The following is a 22,462-nucleotide window of genomic DNA, read 5'->3' as shown; positions in this document are numbered from 1 at the left end:
CCTTTCTTGTTTTTTCTTGGAACAATTTAGCTTAATTTTCTTCAAACTTGATGTAACTTTCTTTCTTTTCTTTGGCAGTGTCAGTGCTGGAGAATGGTGTTTCAGATTTCGAGTCCAAGCCTCTGATCATGAATGCCACTCAAACTTCTCAACATTCTCTGAAACATGAGTCCAGGAATCCCACCAAATCTCTGTCTAGACCCATCCCAGGCACTCAGTTGTCAAGCCTGGCCTCTCTCTCCACAATAGAAGACATTCCACTCACCTCTACTAACAAAAAACTAGGTAAAGCAGAACCTTTCCTTAAGGAGGAGATAAAAACAATGCGTTGAGCAAAAGATGGAAAATTACCTTTATGGTTTTATTGATAGGATTTCAGTAATCTAAAAGAATAGTTAGTAGTACAAATTTGGCTCTCTTTTCTGTTCTTTAGTCAGTTACTGCTAGGGATTTTTTCTTTGCTTCCCTGTGCACAGTTGGAATCTGACAGCAGTTCAGATATGGTCCCTCACACAGTAGTCTTGTTGAAATGACAGTGATCTCTTTTTTGAAAAGCAGTCAGGCTCCACTTCCAGGATGTCTTATATGCTAACATTCAGCAGCTCCTTTTTTTTTTTTTTTTTTTGGAGTGAGAGTTGTAGAAGTTTATTGTTATGGGCAAGAGTCCTTTAGGGGACCTGCAATGCATAGACAAAGGTCAGAGCTGACCAAGAGGAGCATGTGAATAGATAGTTTAGATAAGATTTGGGCCAGGTGAAGGAGACAAAAGGCAAGGACTAAGGAGGGTTGTGGGCCAGGCCTAGAAGAAATGAAGAGATTAAGTAAGAACAAAGGGGTCACAGGGTGTTGCCTAGGTGGAGTGTGGGATAGGGAGAAGGGGCAGATCTCAAGGGTGGGAAAGGACAAATTGCAGTTACAACTGAACAGACTGGTTTTACAAGTTGGTTTCACAAATTGATCTAGACCCCAGGTACTCCATCATTCCCCCCTTAAACAGATGGGGCCCAAATTCATTTGGGGCAGGGGCGACAGTCTCATCTTGAACTGCTTCCATCTGGGAAGGGATGTAGAGCTGTCCCTGCCTCTCAGGGTCCCATCGTTCAAGGGGTGGGGTTGGTGGCCAATGTCCTGAATTTGGCCGACACCAGATCCAAGGGGTGAGGGGTAGCGACTTCAGGTAACTGATAGGGTACCTGGGGTCTAGGTCGGACCAACTTGTGGAGCCAGTCTGTGAAGTTGTGATTTGTCCTTTCCTGCCCTTGAGATCTGCCCCTTCCCCCTATCCCACATTCCACCTAGGCAATACACTTCGACCCCTTTTGTTCTTACTTAATCTCTTGATTAAGTAATCAAGGCCAGGCCTGTCCCACACCCTCCTTTATCCTTGTCTTTTGTCTCCTTAATGACCTGGCCAAATCTTATCTAAACTATCTATTCACATGCTCCTCTTGGTCAGCTCTGACCTTTGTCTATGCACTGAGGCCCCTCCTGTCAGGTCAGCCCTGACAGTGGCAGCCCTACCCTTTAAAGGTAAAAGCATGTACCCCTCTCACTCCCAGGTCCCTTAAAGGACTCTTGCCGGCTTCTCATGGAAGCGTAACAATAAACTTCTACAACTCTCACTCCAATTAAGCCCGAGACCTTGAATTCTTTCCAGACAATATTGCAGGCTTTCTGGTCTTGGATAAGATCAGAATATCTGCTGAACCTATTGGGATCCCCTCCCCCATCATAACGGTTGATATCCAGCCTGTGCAATCAACTGCAAATGGAAAGCACTGAGCCTAGAAGAGACAAACTTAGCAAGGACGTTAAGCAGACAAGGACCAGGAAAGGGGCCGGTATAGGGAAAAGCCAGGACCACCATGAGGAAGAGGAGGAACCTGGTGCACTAAGGGCTTCATGAAGTTCTTCCCTCCAATTGGCCTTTTCCAGTATATTTTTGGTGTGGAGTTCTACCTGTCGGGAATTATTGATATACATGTAGCAGGAGGTGTTAGTTAGGGTACAAACACCCCCACTAGAGGCCAGCAGATAATCTAAGGCTATGATTGAAGAACATTGTCCAAAAAACCCCCGTTTAACTCATTTTAAAGAAGAAGTGCTGGGCTTAGTGATGGTATAAATAGTCAGAGGGGGTGCGAGAAATCCCAGGGAGCACATACCTTGTCCCCAGAATTCACACCTTCTGGCCCACCCATCCCACAAAGAAAGGAATATCCTTGGGGAGCACAAATGGGGGCCCATTCGTAGTAGGCCTTGAACATGGAGGCTCCATGGATTAGATTGCACGTGGAAGAGTCACCTGCAATTAAAGGGTGTTGAGCCTAAAAGACACAAATCTAGCAAAAAGATTAAACAAACAAGGCCCAAAAAATAATAAGAGAAAATTGACCAGAAGTGGGGTGAGTATGGGCTAGTATAACCCATTACTCAGACTATTTCACTGTCTTTTATATTTTCCCATAGACAAGATATAGTAGGCCTTTTAAAATCCCACTAGAGATTTAAAATTTGTTCTAAAAGTGTTTTCCCTTCTTTTAAAACAGTTCAAGATTCATAAAACTTTTAAAATGATCTTAAGCAGTTTGCATAATTTTCTGCACATGTTCTAATCCTAGATGAAAATAATATTAGATTTTCCAGTAGGCTAACACAAAAGAGCTCACATCTTTTACTGACTCCTTGCTCTGATCATAGAAACCTGCTATAGAAGGAAAAAACAGGGACCTGTGACATTCCAAATATGACAGGATAAAACATCGTTGATTCTGTTTAAATTCAGGTTAGTTACAGATATCCAACCATGCGGTATCCATTCCACCTCAATGCTAGACTCAGGAATAGGTGGGGAACATTCCTTTTCAAAGGAACCCCATAGGTAAACTGAGCCAGGAGGGATTGTCCCTCTAGCCTTTACCAAATGCAGGCTTCCACCTGTCCACAGTACAGGCTCTGAGTAGCTTGTGGCATTTTCTCAGATACTGATTTAATGCAGATAACTATACCCAAATTCAAACTCAAAATAAAATTTAGTTATGGTCCCAAATGTCTTTTACCTTAAACAACAAGCCTCAACAATCACAGCTTAGAGCCAATTATAATTATTTCTATTCTCTTGGATTTATCAGGTCCCACAACTGTAAGGATTCCATTTACCATCTTTCCTTCTGAAATCTAGAAGCCAATTGATAAAAAGCCTTTTTAGCAAGTTAGGTTCATTTAAAAACTACAAGACTAAAACTGTTCCTTTCCCAATGACCTTGCTTGACAGAGATAGTTTCCAGGGGATTTGGCAGTTTTACTTCCCTTTTAAACTGACAGACTTGGAAGCTTAAGATTTTCCCAAATTACAATACTCCAAAACTAGATAGTACAGATGTTTACCAGTAATGATATCATCTTAAATTTGAACTTTGAAATAAAAACAAATGAATTACCAATCTGATGACCTTAAAACTCCACATGAAGTTATACTGAACTAAAATTTTTTTTAATGCCATTCAACCAATCAACTTATAATCACTGCATATTTCCAGAATAGCCAAAAAGTTAAATGGACAATCAGCTATTACAGTAAATATTGGCAGTATTATTACTACTTGTTTGTATCCCACATATAAGAGCTTTAAACCATCAGATATTATAACAAAAAATCCAATTCACATGAAATAAACATTATAACATAGGGTTAGCAGAACTGATAAAGTAACATAGCTAGTTTTACACAACTTTTTCTCCATCTTTTAGTTTCAACAAAATTCAGATTGAAAACTGCTTTTTGTCACTCAATTTTTACAGTATAAGAGGATTTTACATTTAGATTTTACAATTTAGAGATTGTAATAATAATAGAACATATTACATTATGACATTAATTGCATTTCCAATTCATCACATACCAAAATTATTGATAGAAAATTAGGCTTACCAAGTGCAGAGGCTTTTCTCCTCTTCCCACAGTTGTAGAGCTTGGTTGTGGACCCTGGGGTTTCGATATAGCTGCTATGCCTCCCCCCAATATGTTTTAGCTGTTCCAACTTTTATTCCAATAAATTTTGTGTGTCCACTCCTTAGAAACTTATTTGAAAGTGATAGCTTTGACTTCCCTAGCAAGGGGAGAGGGAGTGGGCCTCCTCCTTTATCCCAGTTCTAGAGAACCCCAAAAACCTCACCTCATGTATCAAATCTTAGAAAATATTCCAATTTGCCTAAATGCCAAATAGTAAAATGAATTCCGACTTTTCTTTAACATCAAATTAGGAGTGACACTTTTCAAAAATGACCAGAATGCATTCAGTTGCCTTTTAGTTGCATTCTGTTACACAAAACTTTCTTCTTTTAGGTGAGGCAGGAAATAGTTAAATGTTAGTCTACCTGCCTCTTTGTTCTGAGGGAAAAGATTCCCTCCCTTTCTTATCACCTTCTCCTCACTCCACTTGGCCAGAGTGGAATGAAGAGGAGGAGATTTTCAAACTTTTAAAGATCTTAAAACTTCTGTTCACAAACAAGACAATATTTTGCTCTCTTTCTCTCCCTTTCCAGCCTGCATTCAGCAGCAGGGGAAAAGAGGAGGGAAAGAGATACAGCATTTCAAAGGAATGTCCTGCAGTTGCAGTTTAAAACTTAGAGATGTCAGACCACTCACACACACTCATTGAGAGAGAGAGAGAGAGAGAGGCTGACAGGAAGGATTTCTGGAACCCTCGGCACAAATCACATTTTCTTGGCCCTCAGATAGATGCCAATTGGGGCCAGGTAAGATTGCTTTGAGATAGCCTAGGCACAGACCCCCAAGTGTAGGGGGAAACCGGCCCATCCTTTCTACTTGAGGTCTTAAAGACCGAGTGTTTTTCAGTTATACAAAAGATGTCCTAGGGGTGAGTCTCTCAGGGTACGAGGGAGACTGACCCATCCTTTCCCGACTCCCCAGTCAGAATCACTTGTAGTCGTCTGCTTTTCTGTGACATCTCATGTGAAAAGCCTTGCCTAAAAAAATATATGTGTATATTTTTTTAGACGCGGAGACACTTGTCCCTAGATAGGGCGTCCCCCATCCATGCAGGATGTGTCCCAAGTCTATTAAAAAACAGACCTGATTCCGGTCCCAGACCGGAATCGTCCAATCAAGCCTTCCTAGGTGCTTGAATGAACCCGACTACAGGAGGAGAGGGAGGAGGCAAAGGAGCTTACCGGAACTCCAAGAAAGCTTGAGACCACAGACTCTCCTTTGGCTCGCCAAAATGATGGCAACTCTGGTGGGATGGGATCCCAATAGGTTCAGCAGGAATTATGATCTTATCTAAGACCAGAAAACCTGCAATATCGTCTGGAAAGAATTCAAGGTCTCAGGCTTAATTGGAGTGAGAGTTGTAGAAGTTTATTGTTACGCTTCTATGAGAAGTGGGCAAGAGTCCTTTAGGGGACCTGCCTCAGCAGCTCCTTTTAAAATAACCTAACTACAAAGACTCATAGGCTATTTCCTTTACATTGCATTTACATTACATCTTTTGATTGACCAAAAAGTTAAAAAATTAAAAAGGCAAAAATCCATAACATAATGTAATACTGTTTTTAAAGAAACCCTTACGATCTCTTCAAAATCCAGTTTTACTTTCCTTTAATAGACCTAAGACTCCTGACTCTAAGATTTTAGCTTTAGACAATGTTTTCTAAGAAGCAAACGTTTAGTAGTGATGGCTCTTTTACATTTTTTTTTTTTACTATAAGGAGCATTACAACAAGCAGCCAGTAATTTAATATGGTAGTTTAATTAAATAGCTGTTAGATATAGAAAACAAATCATTAAAGAACTGAAAATAAGTATCTCAAAGAGGGCATTAGAAAAGCGTGTGATAGACATGAATGGGTGTATAATAAATAAGGAACTTATAAGAACAAGAGTAAAAAATGTCAGTGAGGGTGAGAAATAACACATGAACAGCCTGGCTGTTCCACTGGTATCCTAACAATGTGAAGGGAAAGTGAGGAAGTTTCCTAGCTCATTAGGTGGTCCTTCTAATCGGTTAACTTATGGGAGGACATTGACAAGATTTGCACAGGAAAGGTAGACCTGAATGCTTTTCAATCTGTATAATTGGGGGGAATATCTAAACTCATGAGATAATAGAAAAATTTTTTTAGTAACCATGATCACACATTTTGGTGCATAGTTGTCTATTTTAGTGGTATCAAACTCAAAAATAAACAAGGACCACCAAACTGTGTATATAATAACTGAGTATATAATAATATATATATAACTGTATATAATAATATATGTTCTATTGTATTTTTATTTATTTTGCTAAATATTTCTCAATTATATTTTAATCTGGTTCAGGCTGTATTCAGGAATTTTGCAAGGTAACCTGTGTTTGACACCTCTGGGCTATTTCATTTCAAAGACTGCAGTGTAAAAAGGACCTTCCTTTAATTTAAAAGTGTTTTCCTTTTCCTTATCTGGCCTTTAATCTGGCCTAGCTCAGTGGAGCTCAGAATCTTTCTTATCTTTATATTATACAGGGATTTGTTTTTTGTTGTTTGGTTTTTTTTTTTTTTTATGGAGCTTCTCTTCATCTGCTGCAAATGCAGCAATAAGAGGGAATCATGATATGCCTGATTTATTTTTTCCATATATATAAAATCAGTCAGGCAAATTAACATAGATTTCATATGCCCAAGGCTTTAAAGAAATCTAGAATAGGCACTAAAAGAAAAGTGGGACTTATGACAAGGAAAAATTTAAATAGAAATTTAAAAATCTGTAGCATGGCATTGAACTATTCCTGTAGGCACATGAGCCTCCTCGTTAAATACACTAAAACTCTGATGCTGGTGGACATAGGAAGAGCTAATAATTATTTTTAAAATGTCTCAGGCATATTTATTTCATTTTTATACACACTTGGAAGATTTATATATAACTAGCTCTTCAGTATTAATAGTATAGCATTCACTTGGTAAACCGTCCAATCTAAATTCAGTCATTTTGGGGCGATTGGGATTATGGACATTTAAAAATTCTGTAGTTTGTTTTCATCCTACAGATTAAAATGCAAGCAGTTTTTCCTTTTTTGAGGGGAAAGTGGTGACCACTTGGGAAGGATTCTTAGTTCCATGTGACTTGTCATGTTTAGGTTTCCAGATTCACTTTCAAGAGACTTATGAACTCCCTATCATTTCTTGTTGCTTCTTTTCCTAGGTTCCAATATTGAAAAGTCTGTGAAAGACCTACAGCGTTGTACAGTTTCTCTTGCACGGTATCGGGTTGTGGTTAAAGAAGAAATGGATGCTTCCATTAAGAAAATGAAGCAAGCCTTTGCTGAGCTTCAGAGTTGGTAAATTAAATTGTATCACACATACCAGTGGTCTAAGTACACTTTGTACCTATGGGGGGGGGGTAGAGATTGAATGCTCATTTGGATTCCTTTATACTATCTCAGGATTGAAAGCCTTTTAAGAGGTAAAGATGTTTTAGAGTCTGTCTTGTCTATTGTGTAAGTTTGGACACCAGTTAGAAAGAAGGAATGTTAGGGAATGATTGTAGAATAGAGCATATGTGGCTCTGACACTTGCACTATTATTTTTGTATGAATCCTCTAAATCAGAAATTAGCAAACTTTTGTTATTTTTTAATTGATTTTTCTTAAGTTTTATTGATGCTTTTTTGTTTTTCATGCCAAAGTTGTTTCCTATTATTCATGCTTTTTTTGTTTTTCATGCCAAAGTTGTTTCCTAATATATACACATATTTAAGTGAACACTCCACCTTGCAACAAACAATTCATCAAAACTAACCAACACCTGCCAATACATACCAAACACTGTGCCCATAGTCTACTGCCACACCTCTGTTTCATTACCTTTTCTCCACAACCAAGTCTGGCCATTGAATTTAGTCTGTATTTGGCTTCCCTTTAGTGTTGTTTTCATTTGCATTATTGTAACCATTATTCTCTGATTCTACTGTCAGGTGGTTCCACATCAGTTCTTAGAAGACTTCCCATTTTTTAAAAAGATTAATGTCCATTGTTGTTTTTTGTTTTAAATAAGTTTTTATTGATATCTTCTGGTTTTTTACATCACCATAGTATCCCAATTATCCATCTTCCTCCCCCTCCCAGAGCACCATTCTATATAACAAATGGTATTTTTAGAAAAAAAAAATCCACACAACTATTCATTACATTGAAAAAGTCCCAAAGTATGTGCAGCATATGACACCTGTAGATCTCCCATCTCCACTAAAGGTTAAGTTGTGGGTGTCCTCTCATCTCCTCATTCAAGTCATCATTGATGTTTATAATTTTATTAAATTTACTTTTGATTTTTTTTACTGTGTAGTTCTTCCCATTTGTGTTGTAACAGTTACTGTGTACATTGTTATCTTTACTCTGCTTACTTCACTCTGCATCAATTTATATGGATCTTTCCATACTTCTTTGTATTTATCATATCATTTCTTACAATACAGTAATATTCCATTACATTCATGTACCACAGTTTGTTGAGCCATTCCCCAATTGATGGACATCTAATTGTTTCTAATTCTTAGCTATCACAAAATGTGCTACTTTAAGTATTTTGGAGTAGATGAGGACTTCCTTCTTATCAATGGCTTCCTTGGAATATAAGCCCAGTAATGGAGTCTCTGGTTCAAAGGGTATGGACATTTTAGTCACTTTACTTGCATAATTCCAGCTTCTTTCCAAAATGGTCATATCGTTTCACACCTCCACCAGCAATGTATTAATGTGCCAATCATTTCACAATTCCTCCATTTTGTGTCATATTTGCCAATTTGCAGGGTGTGAGGTGAAACCCCAATGTTGTTTTGAATTGTATTTCTCTAATTAGTGATTTGGAGCATTCTTTCATGTGGTTGTGAATATTTTGCAATTCTTTTGAGAATTGTTTGTTCATATCCTTTGACCACTTATCTGTTGGGGAATAGTAAATTAATCCTATGTGTATTTATTAACTGTTGATATATCTTGGATACCAAATCCTTATAAGGAAAACTTGATATGAAGATTTTTTCCTATTTAGCCACTTCTTTTCTTATTCTACATGCATTAATTTTGTCTGTGAAGAAGCTTTACATGATCTTTTGTAATTGCCTCTCTTATTTGATTAAGAATAAGTCTCCTGCCCATAGCTGTGAGAGACGATCTGTTTCTCTTCTGATTTTTTTATAGTATGATCTTCTATATATAGTAAAGTGGCACATCTTTAGAACATATTGAGGAGTGTAGCTCTAAGCTAATTTCTGCCAGGATGCTTTCAGTCTCTCCAGTAGTTTTTATGAAATGATGAGTTTTTTCCTTAGGTAACTTTATGTTTTTTACTTTGTCAGACACTGGGTTGTTGGGTTCTGTTGCTTCTGAATCTCCCCTTGTCTAGTCTTTTCCATTGATCATTCTCTCTCTTTCTTTATTCTTTAGCCCAATACCAGATGATTGTGGAATACTGTTGCTTTTAATATAGTTTGAGGTCTAGAAGTACTATCTCTTCTTTCTCCCTATTTCTTTTTATCATTTCTCTTGATTTTCCAGATTAATGTTATTATTTATCAAGTGCTAGAAAGAATTCCCTTGGTGATTTGATTGGTATAAATTAATTTTGGTGGCATTGTTATTTTTATTACATTGGCACAGTGTTGAATATTACTCTGGCCATTTCAGGTTGCTCTTTATTTCCATAAGGAACATTCTGTAACTGAATCCATATAAGTTTTTTGTGTCCTTCAGTAAGTTGACCCCCAGATATTTTATGCATTTTGTAATTATTTGGAATGGGATTTTCCTTTTATTGCTTCTTTGAGTTTATTATTATATAGAAATGCTGTTGATCTTGGAGGATTTTGTTTTGTAGCCTGCAACTTTCCTGAAGCTATTAATTGTCTTAATTATTATCTTTGCTGGTTCCTTGGGATTTTTCAAATAAACTATCACATCCTCGGCAAATAGGGTTAGTTTTAAATCTTTTTCACATATCTTTATGCCTTTAATTTCTTTCTCTTACTTTGTTGGTGGTGCTTAGTTTTAAAATGTGTGTTTTACAGTATTTTTATTTATTTCGTTTAGATATTTCCCAATTGCATTTGGTTCTGATTTGGGCCTTGGGAATGTTGTGGGCTGTATGTGGCCTACAGGCTATGTGTCATGTGTTTGATACCTCTCATCTAGTGTCTGACTGGTGTTTGTATTTTAAATTTATGCAAATGATGCAATTTTTTGCACTAGGTTTAAGTTGTTGTAAAAGGATTTATTCTGTGAAGTTTGGATTCAGTCAGAGGGCTTCCCCTGAGGACCTAGAGGGCCGCATGTGACCACATGTGGCCACAGCTTCTCTACCCCTAGTACTAGACCTTGTTTATAATTTAGCTTTTCTTTCCACTTAATTTAGAAAACTTCAGAATTAATGTTTTCCCCAGAGTCTCTCCTTTATCTCATATATGCACTGGCATGTTCATGGGTTTTTTAATCTAAAAGAAGGAAAAGAAAAAACTGGAAATAAAAGGGGGTTCCCATTGAATCGTGGTATGTAAACATGATGGAATATTACTGAGCTGTGATAGTATAAGGGATTAAGAGAAACACAGACATTATGAATTGAGACAGAATGAAATAAGCAGAACCAGGGAGATGTTCTTGATTATAATTACAACAACGTGAGTATAAAGAACAACAAAATGAAACTGGATGTTGTGTAATTATAATGACCCAAGAAAAGATGAGAAAATTCATCCTGCTCCTTTCATTGGTGAGCTGAGGCATTGTGGATACAAAATGTTGCGGATGCTTCAGATTGGCTCTATGGGTCAGTTGGTTTTGCTTTACAATTTTTGTTTCTTTGTTACAAGGGTAATGAAAGTGAGAGGGAAAGGAAGGGCGTTTCTGGAAATGACGGTGATTTTTTTTTTAAAGGCATCTAACACTTTTAAAATATTATCTTTAAAAATGAAGAAGACACTTTGTAGAGAAGTATATATTTGCCCCCTGAGGAATCTAATTTTCCCCCAACCTTACAAAGGAAATAGAGCATGACTTACTTTTTTTTCCCACTGCAATAATGTTCTTTGCATTTTAAAGCCTCAGGGGTGGTTTGCAGATTTCATAGTTGTTGTATGAGTACTGCCTCTAAGCTACTAGAAAAATGTACCTATGTTGCTGTTTATTGAGGTACAAATATGTATCATTTGGTTTCTTTGCATTAGCCAAGCTGATAAAAATCAGTTTATTTCAATCCCTAATGTGTCTTTTTTTTTTTCTGAACACAACATTCAAAGAATATCTCTTCAAGTATTTGAAAGCTCTTTTGTTTAAATATTTTTTTTCTAAGAGTATTTTTTCTTTAGGAGTAATTATTATATGACCTTTGGTTAGAATTATCACATTAGATCCTGGCATCACTTTTGGAAAAGTTTAAAGACTTAAGTGTAGTTCAGTGTTTGCATTGAAAAGTCTGCAGGATACATGATTATAGGTTTCAGTTCAATTAAAAACCTTTATGAATCAGGAAATAAAGTTCTGTGAGGTAAGCATGTGAGTTCCTGCTTACAACTGACTTGGAACCCAGACAGGGGAACCTCCTTCAGTAAATGCCACATGTAATAGTTTCCTGTTGGGGAACTTTGTATTTAGGGTTGATTAGTAGGTACAACTCCCAGGTCAATTTAATGTGAGAAAATATATTAACTGCCCTTTTCTGCCAGTGCATAACTCTTTTGTATGGTTGAGGAGAGTTTTAAACTTTCTTGTTTCAGTGTCCTCTGCCCTTGCTGCTTGACAGGTGAATTAAGTCCTTTTGTTAATGTCACAAACCCAATGGTTTGTCTAAAATTAAGGAAGTGGATTCCAGGACTGAATTAGCAGAAGTACTTCTAATCTGACAGGACATTGGGAAAATTGCACAGCTTACTGATTTTTCTTTCATGCCATATCAAAACGGACTTGTACCTTTTTTTAAACTATGGGACAATTATATATTGCCTATTTGAGGCAGGTATGACAAAAATGTGAATTTTAGTTTCTCACTCTAAATTAAAGGCAAAGCACTTCACATAAGGAGAGCATGCTTTGAGGCAAGATTGAGTCAGCAACCAAACTTAGAAGAACAAAGAGCAGGAATAGAGGTGATAGAAAAAGCCAAGGAAGGAGACTGCCCCATTTAAGGGACAGAAAGTACAAAGATCAAAGAACCCCAATTGCCCTGCCTTCCCCCCTCCAAAAAAGCAATAGATAAATAAATAAAAATGTGTTTTATAAAGATCACTTTTGCAATTGTGTGATGTCTTGGAGTAAGGTAAAACTTGAGCCTAGGAGACCAATTAGTAGTCGTCTTTTGCAGATTAGAAATTCTAAGAGGCTGAACTGTTGAGTTGGCCTTGTGAGTTGAGTGAAAGGGAGGAGATAGAAGTGATAAGATTTGGTAACTGATTGAATATGTGGGGTAAAGAAGAGTGAAGAATCAAAGAAAACAAGAGAGGCTATGAACCTGAGTGACTAGAAGGATTGTAGTGACCATGACAGAAATAGGAAGGATGAGTCATTGGGGGGGGAAAGGAGTTTTATTTTGGACATGGTAAGTTTGAGATGCCTATGAGACATTCTAGTTGGAATATAACTGCTCCATAACTGCTATTCAAGAGAGACACTAGGTTGTGGTACAATCTGCTTATTCATTGACACTCCTTTGTGCCAAGATTGCTTTCCTTCCATCTCCTCCTGGCCTCGTTGGCTTCCTTCAAGACTAGGCTCAAGTCCTATCTTCTAAAAGAGGTCTTTCTGGGTCTCCCTCACTGGCAGTGCCTTCCCTCTAAGATTACTGCTCCCCATTTACTCTAAAGATCTAGCTATCTATCTATCTCTATATAGATATAGATCTTGTAGGTACCAAGTTGTTTCCTTCTTAGAATATGAACTTTTTAAGGCAGGGTGTGCTTTTGCCTTTCTTTTGGATACTCAGCACTCAGTATAGTGCCTGCACATATTGTAATAAATGCTTGTTGATTGACTTACTGACTTTCTCCCCTATCTTTATTTTTCTTATTTAGTATTTTATTTTTCCCCAATTACATGTAAAAACAGTTTTTAACATTCCCTTTTAAAATTGAGTTCCAAATTCTTTCACTCCCTTTCCACTCCCCTCATTGAGAAGGCAAGCAATTTGATATAGGTTATATATGTATAGTCATGCAAAACATTTCCATATTAGTCATGTTCTAAAAGAAAACAGACCAAAATAAAAACCTAAGAAAAATAAAGAAAGTTAAAAAAATATTCTTCAATCTCAGATTTCATTAGTTCCTTTTCTGGATCTGGATAGCATTTTTTCATCATAAATCCTTCGGAGTTGTTTTGAATCACAGTATTGCTGAGAATAGCTAAGTCATTCACAGTTGATCATCTTGCAGTACTGCTGTTACTGTGTACAGTGTTCTCCTGGTTCTACTCCTTTCACATTGCATCTATTCGTGTAAGTCCAGGTGTTTCTGAGAGCATTCTAGCTCATCATTTCTTAAAGCACAGTAGTGTTCCATCACAATCATATACCACAACTTGTTCATCCATTCCCCAGTTGATGGGCATCCTCTCGATTTCCAATTCTTTGCTTCCAGAAAACTGCTATAAATATTTTTGTACACTCCCCGCCCCCCTGTCTTTATTTAAAATGTGTTGTGATACTCTGTAGCTTAGCTTTCTTCCTGGAGGAGATGGTATTAAGCTGAGAAGTTCACCATTTTGTTGAAGTCCTCTAATAAATATTTTACAAGTTTCAGCTGAGAGGCAAAACTTGTCTTTTGGTAGTAACAGTGTCTGCATTCTAAGGTGATTCAGCAAGAGGAATAGAGCATCAGATGGGTACCTTAGCCGCTAAGGTGATGCTCCAATTAGACCTGGGTTATGGTAGAATTCTTTATAATTAATTCTTTGGTGGAATAGATGATCTTGAGAATCCTTATCATTTTGTAAGGTATTACTAACCTCAAAGTAATCAACTTTATGCTTTCTCTCCAGTTTGGATTAGAGTAGAGAATTACATTTGTATCATGACAAGGGTTTGTTTTTTGGTTTGTTCATTTGTTTTTACATACTTATTGATGATCTGGTATCTTCTCTACAAAAAAGAAAGATTTTTAACTCCTTGATGACAGAGATCATGCCTTAATCTCTTTGATACTTCTCATACCATTTAAAGTATTTTTAATATAAACTCATTCCTTTTTTGCCATGTTAGAAAAGCTTTGAGTATGGCCCTGGAAACAGACCAAGTCTTCTTTCTGAGGCCAACCTGGCTGAATATTACAAGGCTGATCACAGGATCATAAATTTAGTGCTTTTATCAAGGGATATTTACTGCAAAGATATAGCAAGAATAGAAGTGCAAGCATTTCCCTCCAGCATTTGGAGGCATATCCTCTCCCATACCACTTTGGTTTCTGGGGATAGTAAGCCCAAATTTAGATTCATTTCTGCATAGCATTGGTCTCTCCCAGGTTCATTTCCAAATGTGGCATGGCCACTGTCAGATGAATCCATATAACCATAATAATGATGATAGCTAACAGTTATATAGCATTTACTATGTGCGAGGCACTGTGCTAATAAGCACTTTATAATTATAATTATCTCATTTTGATCCTCACAACAACCTTGGGTGGTATGTGCTATTATTATCCCCATTTTGCAGAAGTTGAGTCAAACAGAGGTTGAATGACTTGCTCGGGGTCACACAACTAGGAATTATCTGAGGCTAGATTTGAACTCAGTCTTCCTGAATCCAGACCCAGGATTCTATCCACTGTGACACCTAGCTATCACCACCATATCTCAACTATTGGGTAAAGCCAGCAAATCCTAGCATGACCTCCAGCACCCAGAGTGTTTATGGCTTACCATTCCTCATCTTTCAAAGCACATAAGATCATAGTACTTCACCAAAAAGCAGGAAATAATAGACGCAACAGATTCGTGCCCTTTTGGCTTAACACCAGCTTCTGGTAAGAAAATGCCAAAGGCCTCTATGCCACCCAAATACCCACAGCAATCTCACATTCTTTTTTTTTTTTAAAGCAATTGAGGTTAAGTAACTTGCTCAAGGTTACACGGCCAGTTTTCTTCTGTGGGTGTTAAGTATCTGAGGCCGGGAATCAATCTTGGGTCCTCCCAACTCTGGGGCCGGCGGCGCTCTTATTGTACCACCTAGCCTCCCCCATTCTTTTATTTTTTTTTTAAACAATGAAATTGTTTATTTTATTTTTTAAGGAATTCATTTTTAAGAAAATTTGAAAATTTTTAAAACATTTTCCCCCAATTACATGTTAAAACATTTTTTTTACATTTGTTTTTTTTTTCTAAAGTTTTAAGTTCCAGATTCTATCCTTCATTCCCTCTTTGCCTCCCCTCCTCCTACCCTAAGGCAGTAAGCAATCAGAAACAGGTTATACATGTGCAATCTTGTAAAACATTTCCATATTAGTCATTTTGTACAAGAAAACTCAAATAAAAGAAAAAGAATGAAAGAGTGAAAAATAGTATGTGTCAGTCTGTATTCAAACATATCAGTTCTTTTTCTGGAGGTGGATAGTATTATCATCATTAGTCCTTCGGGATTGTCTCTGATGATTGTATTGCTGAGAATAGCAGCTCCCTTTCTTGAACAGGACTTTTGGGAAGACATTTACAAGAATCACACAGGACATAAAGTATATTAGTAAAGAAGCATACATCTAAAGAACAAAACCAGGCAGCTCACAGCACTAGCACTACAGAGTGCTCAGTGTCTTTTTCCATGCTGTTCCCTCTGAGGACAATATATCCAGGGCCTCCTTTAACCTGTTCCTTGTCTTAGTTCAACTCCCATACACAAGAAGTCTCAACTGGCAGAGTTCCTCCAGCCTTGAGCCTTCAGAACTTCACATCTCCTTAAGTAAAGGACTGTGATTCTTTTCCATTTATTTTAATACCTAAATGCCTCTTCTCTGTTAACTTTCTTATATTCTGATTTCATCAGCTAAGCTGAGGACAGCTCAGTTGATGAGGGTTCTCCTGATTGCCTTGTAAATGCCTTTGCACCAGCAAAGTCCATTGGAGTGCAGTTCTTTTGGGCTCTGTATACCAAACTTGTGGGTTTATAATCACATTACCATCATTTATATAGTACTTTTAAGATTTGAAAAACACTTTATATGTTACCTTGTTTGATCTTAACAGCAGGCCCCCTTCATGGTAGCTAATGAAGTAGGTGCTATTTATCAACCTTTTTATAGATAAGGAAACTGAGGCTAAGACAAGTTAAGTGACTTATTGAGAATCACACAGCTTGGTTGGTACCTGAGGCTGGATTTGAATGCAAGATCAACACTGCCCAGTGTACCACCAACTTGCCTCATTAACCACTTATGAGGGTCATGTGTAGAAACACAGCATATGCACTTACCATAATAGTACTTGCAAAATGCTGCTAATTAGAATGTCACAGAAACATATCAGTACATGTAAAACATCACATTCTAACAGGAATTCCTAATACTATATGCAAAATTATATGTGTTTCTCATGGTGTAGCAAAATACTCAAGTCCACCAACAGGTGTTGTCTGGCCACATGAGTAATCATCTCCCCTATTTTTCTTGAATCATCATAAGTAAGTCTATTCCCTGGTCATATAATCCTGACACATTCCCTAAGTTTGTGGATGCCTGACCATCAATATTCAATGACCTGCTGACCTACAACCCCAACTTTAATTTATGAATGGCCCAGACTCACCATCACATTTTCTAATTGCTAGGAAATCTTCTGATACCTAAGAAATCTCTGCAACTAGAGTCTTAAATTGGGCTTCCAGGTTCATCCCTTCCCCATCATCTACATAGGTTTTGAGAATAGATTTGATTGAGCTTCCTAACTCCTTGGTAGGTACCAGTACCCAGTTATGCAATGCTCAGATTCATCATATTCTGAACACTTTATCTAGTGCTGGCAGTCTCTTCACAGCAGGCAAGCAGACTTTTTCAGAGTCTACTTAGCTAATTTACTTTATCAGCAAGTTTAAGCACTTTCCAAGTAGGCACTAGGTGGTTTCAAAACATTGTTTTTATAGGACTCTGACTATTATCTGGCCTATTTTTAAAAGGGCAAGCTCTGGTGTGGGGTAGACTTTCATTAGTCTGCTATCTTATAAATTCCCTGCACATTAAGGTTTCTTAGCAGAACCACCTGGATAGAAAACCTGGCAACAAACTCCAGTACCACAGTGCAGTTTATTTCTATCAGAGGTTTTCAAAGCTGAGGTTGTAAATACTTGGTAAGCATCCTTTAATCTATCTCCTAGCTGAAATACATCCTGGTTATTAGTCTAAATATCTTCTCTCTTCTCTGAAACTCTAAAGTATAAATCAGTAGGCAAGTGTGGGCTGAAGCTTGTGGCACCATTGTATGCATACATTGGAAATGCTACATGCTGACTCCACTTACGTTTATTTTTTTTATTTTTATTTTTTAGGAGTTTTTTCTTTTGCTTTTTTTTGGAGGGACAAAGGCAGGACAATTGGGGTTGAGTGACTTGCCCAGGGTCACACAACTAGTAAGTGTAAAGTGTCTGAGGCCAGATTTGAACTCAGGTCCTCCTGACTTCAGGGCTGGTGCTCTATTCACTGCCCCACCTAGCTGCCCCTCCACTTACATTTCTGCTCTGACTTCCTGAGCATAATCAGCAGACTTTTACCATTCCTACCATGACCTATATCTTCTTAAGTAGATTGCTTTCAAAGTTTCTATCTTGGTCAGACTAGTTTCTTAGCAGGTTTAAAACCCTTCACTAAGAAATGTTATCACTCTAATAGCTTAGCAGTTGTCTGGGTTAGAGAGCCAGATGAGGGCAATTGATTTTGAGATATGGAATTTCCACTTTGAAATGGTCAGTGGGCAACTGGTGATAGAGGTTTGGATCTCAAGAGAGAAATTGGGGCTAAAAAATACATACACACACACACCAGCATGTTGTTCATTTCAGTTGTGTCCAATTCTTGGTAAACCCATTTGGAGTTCCTTCTCTGGCTCATTTTTTTAGATGAGAAACTCAAGCAGACAGGGTTAAATGACTTGCCCAGAGTCACACAGCAAGTAAATATCTGAACTAGGATTCTAACACAGGTCTTTCTGACTCTTAGGTCCGACACTCTATCCGCTGCACCACATAGCTGCACCCATCTGCATGTTAAACACATAGTAGCTAATGAAGTTACTAAGAGAGTATGTATAGAGGGAAAAGAGAAAAAGGCCTAGAACACATCCTTGAGGGAAAAAAACACAATCAGGAGTTATGATAAGGATAATCAGCCAGCAAAGGAAACTTAAGATGACCATCAGATTTGGCAATTAAGAGATCTTTGGTAATTTTTGAAAAAGAAGTTTTGGGGGTGGCCAGGTAGCACAGCAAGTAAGAGCGCCGGCTCCAGTGTCGGGATGACCTGGAGATTGCATCCCGGGCTCAGACACTCAGCACCACACCCAGAAATAACTGGCCGTGTAACCTTGAGCAAGTTACTTAACCCCGATTGCTTAAAAAAAAAAAAAAGAAGTTTTGTATTGTGAAAGAAGAATCAGAACCAAAGGGAAAAACCAGAAGAAAGAAAAAGAGAAGTTTTGGTTATATGATGAGGTAGATTGCCAAGGATAAAGGAGTGAGCTGGAGGAAAGAAAAGAAAACTCATGGTGAATAATCTCAGTGTTCTCAGTAAAGTAAGAGAATGTAGGGAGAGAGGGAGATATATGAGGCTTCAGAAAAAAATCAACAGAGGCTTGGATTTGGAATATATGTTTTGGGGAGTGAGATAAGGAAGTGGTTAGGAAGGAATAAAAGAATTTCCTTGTTGCAGAGAAGGCCCAGTTGAAGCTGAATAACATAAATTTGTGGTGTATCCAGTCAGCATAGTTGTATGGTTTCTTCTAGCTCCATGCACCAAGAGCATATGAATAAGGACCAGATGAGATAGATGGTGGGAATAATTCAGTTGAGATTTGGAAAAGAATGAACCACAATATGACAAATATGTGAAGGTTTCAAAAGTAGATGACAGTGTGGAGTTGACTTGGTTAACCATAGAGTTGAAATTGGGAAGAAAGGACAACAAAGTCAGAGCAAAGTGAAGTCTGAGAAAATTCAGAGGAGTGGAGGGATTAGAAGTTCACAGATGAAGGCAAAGAATAGGTTTAGGAGTAAGTAATAAGGGAAAATGGAATGATAGGAGTAACAGTCAAATAGAGAAATGTCAGTTTTTTATTGAGAAGAATACTTTGAGGTAATTGTCATATCAGTGATTTTGACCATCACTAAGTGTGGCTGAGGTAGAGTGGAGGACTGGGTCATTAGATATGAAGAGATTGATGAAATGGTAGGTTAGGGAACTTAAAAAAACACAACACAAATGCAGAAGTCTTTTAGTTAGGGGCAGGATTTGGGAAGAAGAGAAAGCTGTGTGTGATGTTGTGAAGGGAGTCTTAAAGTGTAAGGAAGCAAAGAATATTTTGGGTCCACCTCCAAGACCAGTGTGAGTGTGAGGGAAGGTACAGTCAGTGCTGGAAAAGGTAATCACGGATGCAATTGTTGTCTAGAGGATGCCAAATCACAATGAAAACAAATAGATGGAAGAAGTATGAGAGGAAGAGGCCTAGAATGAAAGGAAGTTTATTCATTAGGGAATAGGATCTTCAGAGGTCGCAGTGGAAGGGCATGGGCAGGGTTAGAATAGAACATGGGTGGAGCTTGGCTGGAGAAGATAAGGAGGAAAGAATGGGAGTTGATGGTTGGAGATAGATAATTATTACACAAAGAGGGAGAAACCCACATTTCAAAAGTCATTATGTAGCATTTTCATGGACATAGAAAAAAATTCATGGAGCAGCACCTATTGCTTCCTTTTACCATGTACAGTCCAGGACTCTGTACTCCTACAAGGAATGAAATTTGGGTTTCTGAGGGTCAACCCCTTCATCTTGTTTTTTAATTCAGTTTTATTTTCAATTCCAAATTCCCTCATTCTTCCTCATTTTCCACTCATTTGAAAGGCAAGAAAAAGAGAATCTGTTACAAATATGTATAGTCATGAAAGATACATACACATTAGCCATGTCCAAAAAAGAAAAAGAGAAAAAAATACACTTTAATATCTGCACTCTAACAGTGCTCTCTCTCTCACTGGAGGTGGATAGAATATTTCATCATGAGTTCTTTATATAAAAATGTGATTGTTCCTTGCACTGATCAGAGTTCTTAAGTCTTCAGATTTGATTATCTTTATAATGTCACTGTTACTTTGTAAACTTCTTATTCAGCTCACTTTGCTTTGCATCAGTTCATATAAGTTTTCCAGGTTTTTCTGAAACCATTCCCTTCATTATTTCTCATTGCACAATAGTATTTTATCACATTCATAACTTCTTCAGCCAATTCTCCAAGTTGATGCAGCCCCTTCATCTTGCATCTGCCTGTAGTCTCTGCCAGTCATCTCAGGAAAGCTGAGACAGAGAATATATTTAGTGCAATAGATAACATAACATATGCTGACAGGATGCCTTCTGATGGAAACCCCATGCTATCTACTGAACTTACATTTAATTGCAACCCAGCTTCCTGATAGCCACCACACCTTCAACAGGCATCGCTTTAGCTTTGCTACTGTGTGATCTATAGGACAAGAACATTTGCATCCATTTTGGTCTTCTCTGGATGATAGCATATAGTGAACTTAGAGTTAACTACTCATCCCTAGCAGGCAGGATCCAACTTGGCATCAGCTAAGATATGTCAATAACTAATAATCTATTTTATCCATTCTTAGAATTTAGCTCCAGTCACCTAGACTTTGAACTTAATCGGTGGCAACCTATTTTTTTTTAATTTTTGAAAAATTTTTAAAATTATGTACTTTAAAAAGACTGTAGCAGAACACAAAAGAAGATTCTATCTAAAACCATAAGTATTTCATCTTATTTTTAAAAATTATTTAATAAATTCTGCACGTTCCTTTCAAAACTATCTTCTGAATTCCTTTCTGTTGTTATCTTATGTGATTTTTTAAAATGTCACAATGACTTTTTCTTTTTGCATCACTGTTGCCATCCCCAGCTCCTGACCCCCAATTAAAAACTGGGAGAAAAAAAAAAGAGCCTGTTTTAGAGCCAAGAATTCCAGTTTGTGTATAAGATATCTTGTCTCTCTTTCAGTAAGTCCTCTGCTGGTGAGTATAGCAGGTTTTTAGTTGACTATCATTCTCTTGGTCCAGCACCGCTCCCAAATCCTTGGGCTAGCATCAGTGTTTAGCACAAAAAGCCTCCTGGAGTCTCCTTTAGCCAGCGTGGCACCAGCTCTGGTGAATAAGGTTACTGCCAAATCCTTAAAAGTTTATTTGCATTTCCCCTCCCAGTAGTCTCCAAATGGCTTTAGGCCAAGCTGATCTTTCTTGTTGATTGATTATTCCTGGTTATGGAGATTATTGAGTAGTTTGGTAATAGGAGTATAGTTCTTTGCAAATTTGTGTGACTAATTCCTAGCAAAGTCTCAGATATTATTTAAACTGAGGAGTTTTTTCTCTGGATCAAGTCTCACTTTTTGCTGAAAAACTATATTTGACCCACATACTTGAAAAAGCTGGTATTTGTTCAGGCCAGCTTTCTATAACCAATTCAACATTTAACTCAGTCTTTCCCCCATATTCCTTCCAAAAACATTGAGGTCATTTAAGTGTATGATATTCATATCACCTTTTTTAAAAGGTGTTGAAAAGTGTTACAAAACCCCCAAGATGCCTTGGAACATATGTTCAAACTGGTAACATCTCACTGTGCAGATAAAAACTGTTTTTATTTTATCTTCCCCTGGCTATCAGAATCTCACAGTATTCTTCTCTTATTCAGTCCAAATTTTTCCAATCTTCTTTTATGCTACCACTTGGTAATAATGTTGACTACTGGTTCTTTCAGATAATTTCTAAGATCATCTTCCATTACAAATTGGACGATCTTTCTTGAATCTTTTTGAAAGTCAGTATTCAAGCCAGAAGGATTCAGTGGCATATACATTCTTGCAGTGAGAACATCTTTGTCTCTTAGGGTACTGGATAATTGCCAAAGTCAGATTTCTCTGAATCTGTTGCAAAGCTGGAGAAAGACACACTCAGCAGGCCTTTATTGATTATCAGAATGGTCAGATTCACCAAGGCTCAACTTGTTGCTTACAGCATGTTGCTAAAATTTTGAATAAGCCAAAGTTGGTTCCGATCAGTGTGGATATGCCAAAAAAATTATTTCGTTTGAATAACCAATGCCTAAGTATCCATTTTCCTGTTGACCTCAACAACCTCCTTAATGATCATTAGGTTTGCACTGTTGTTTAAATTCAAAGTGCACACCTTTCCTGGTCCCAGGAGGGATTAGATCCATAGCATAATAGA

At 37.6% G+C, this 22,462-nt stretch overlaps 1 protein-coding gene across 2 annotated transcripts in view; it reads left to right on the top strand.

Moving 5' to 3' along the window:
* The window catches only part of SPATS2 (spermatogenesis associated serine rich 2), a 164,312-nt gene that overhangs the window by 121,234 nt on the left and 20,616 nt on the right, over positions 1–22,462 (top strand). For both annotated transcript variants that reach the window (XM_069092612.1, XM_069092613.1), the window contains exons 7-8: positions 79–285; positions 7,205–7,340. In XM_069092612.1, the coding sequence (XP_068948713.1) occupies positions 79–285; positions 7,205–7,340 (343 nt within the window). The remainder of the gene's footprint in view (positions 1–78; positions 286–7,204; positions 7,341–22,462) is intronic.

This window comes from Petaurus breviceps, unplaced genomic scaffold (genome assembly GCF_028583685.1).
Source record: "Petaurus breviceps papuanus isolate PSGF00001 unplaced genomic scaffold, PetGlider_PUasm1.0 191, whole genome shotgun sequence".
Lineage (NCBI taxonomy): Eukaryota > Metazoa > Chordata > Mammalia > Diprotodontia > Petauridae > Petaurus > Petaurus breviceps.
This window is presented reverse-complemented; position numbering and strand designations above follow the sequence as displayed.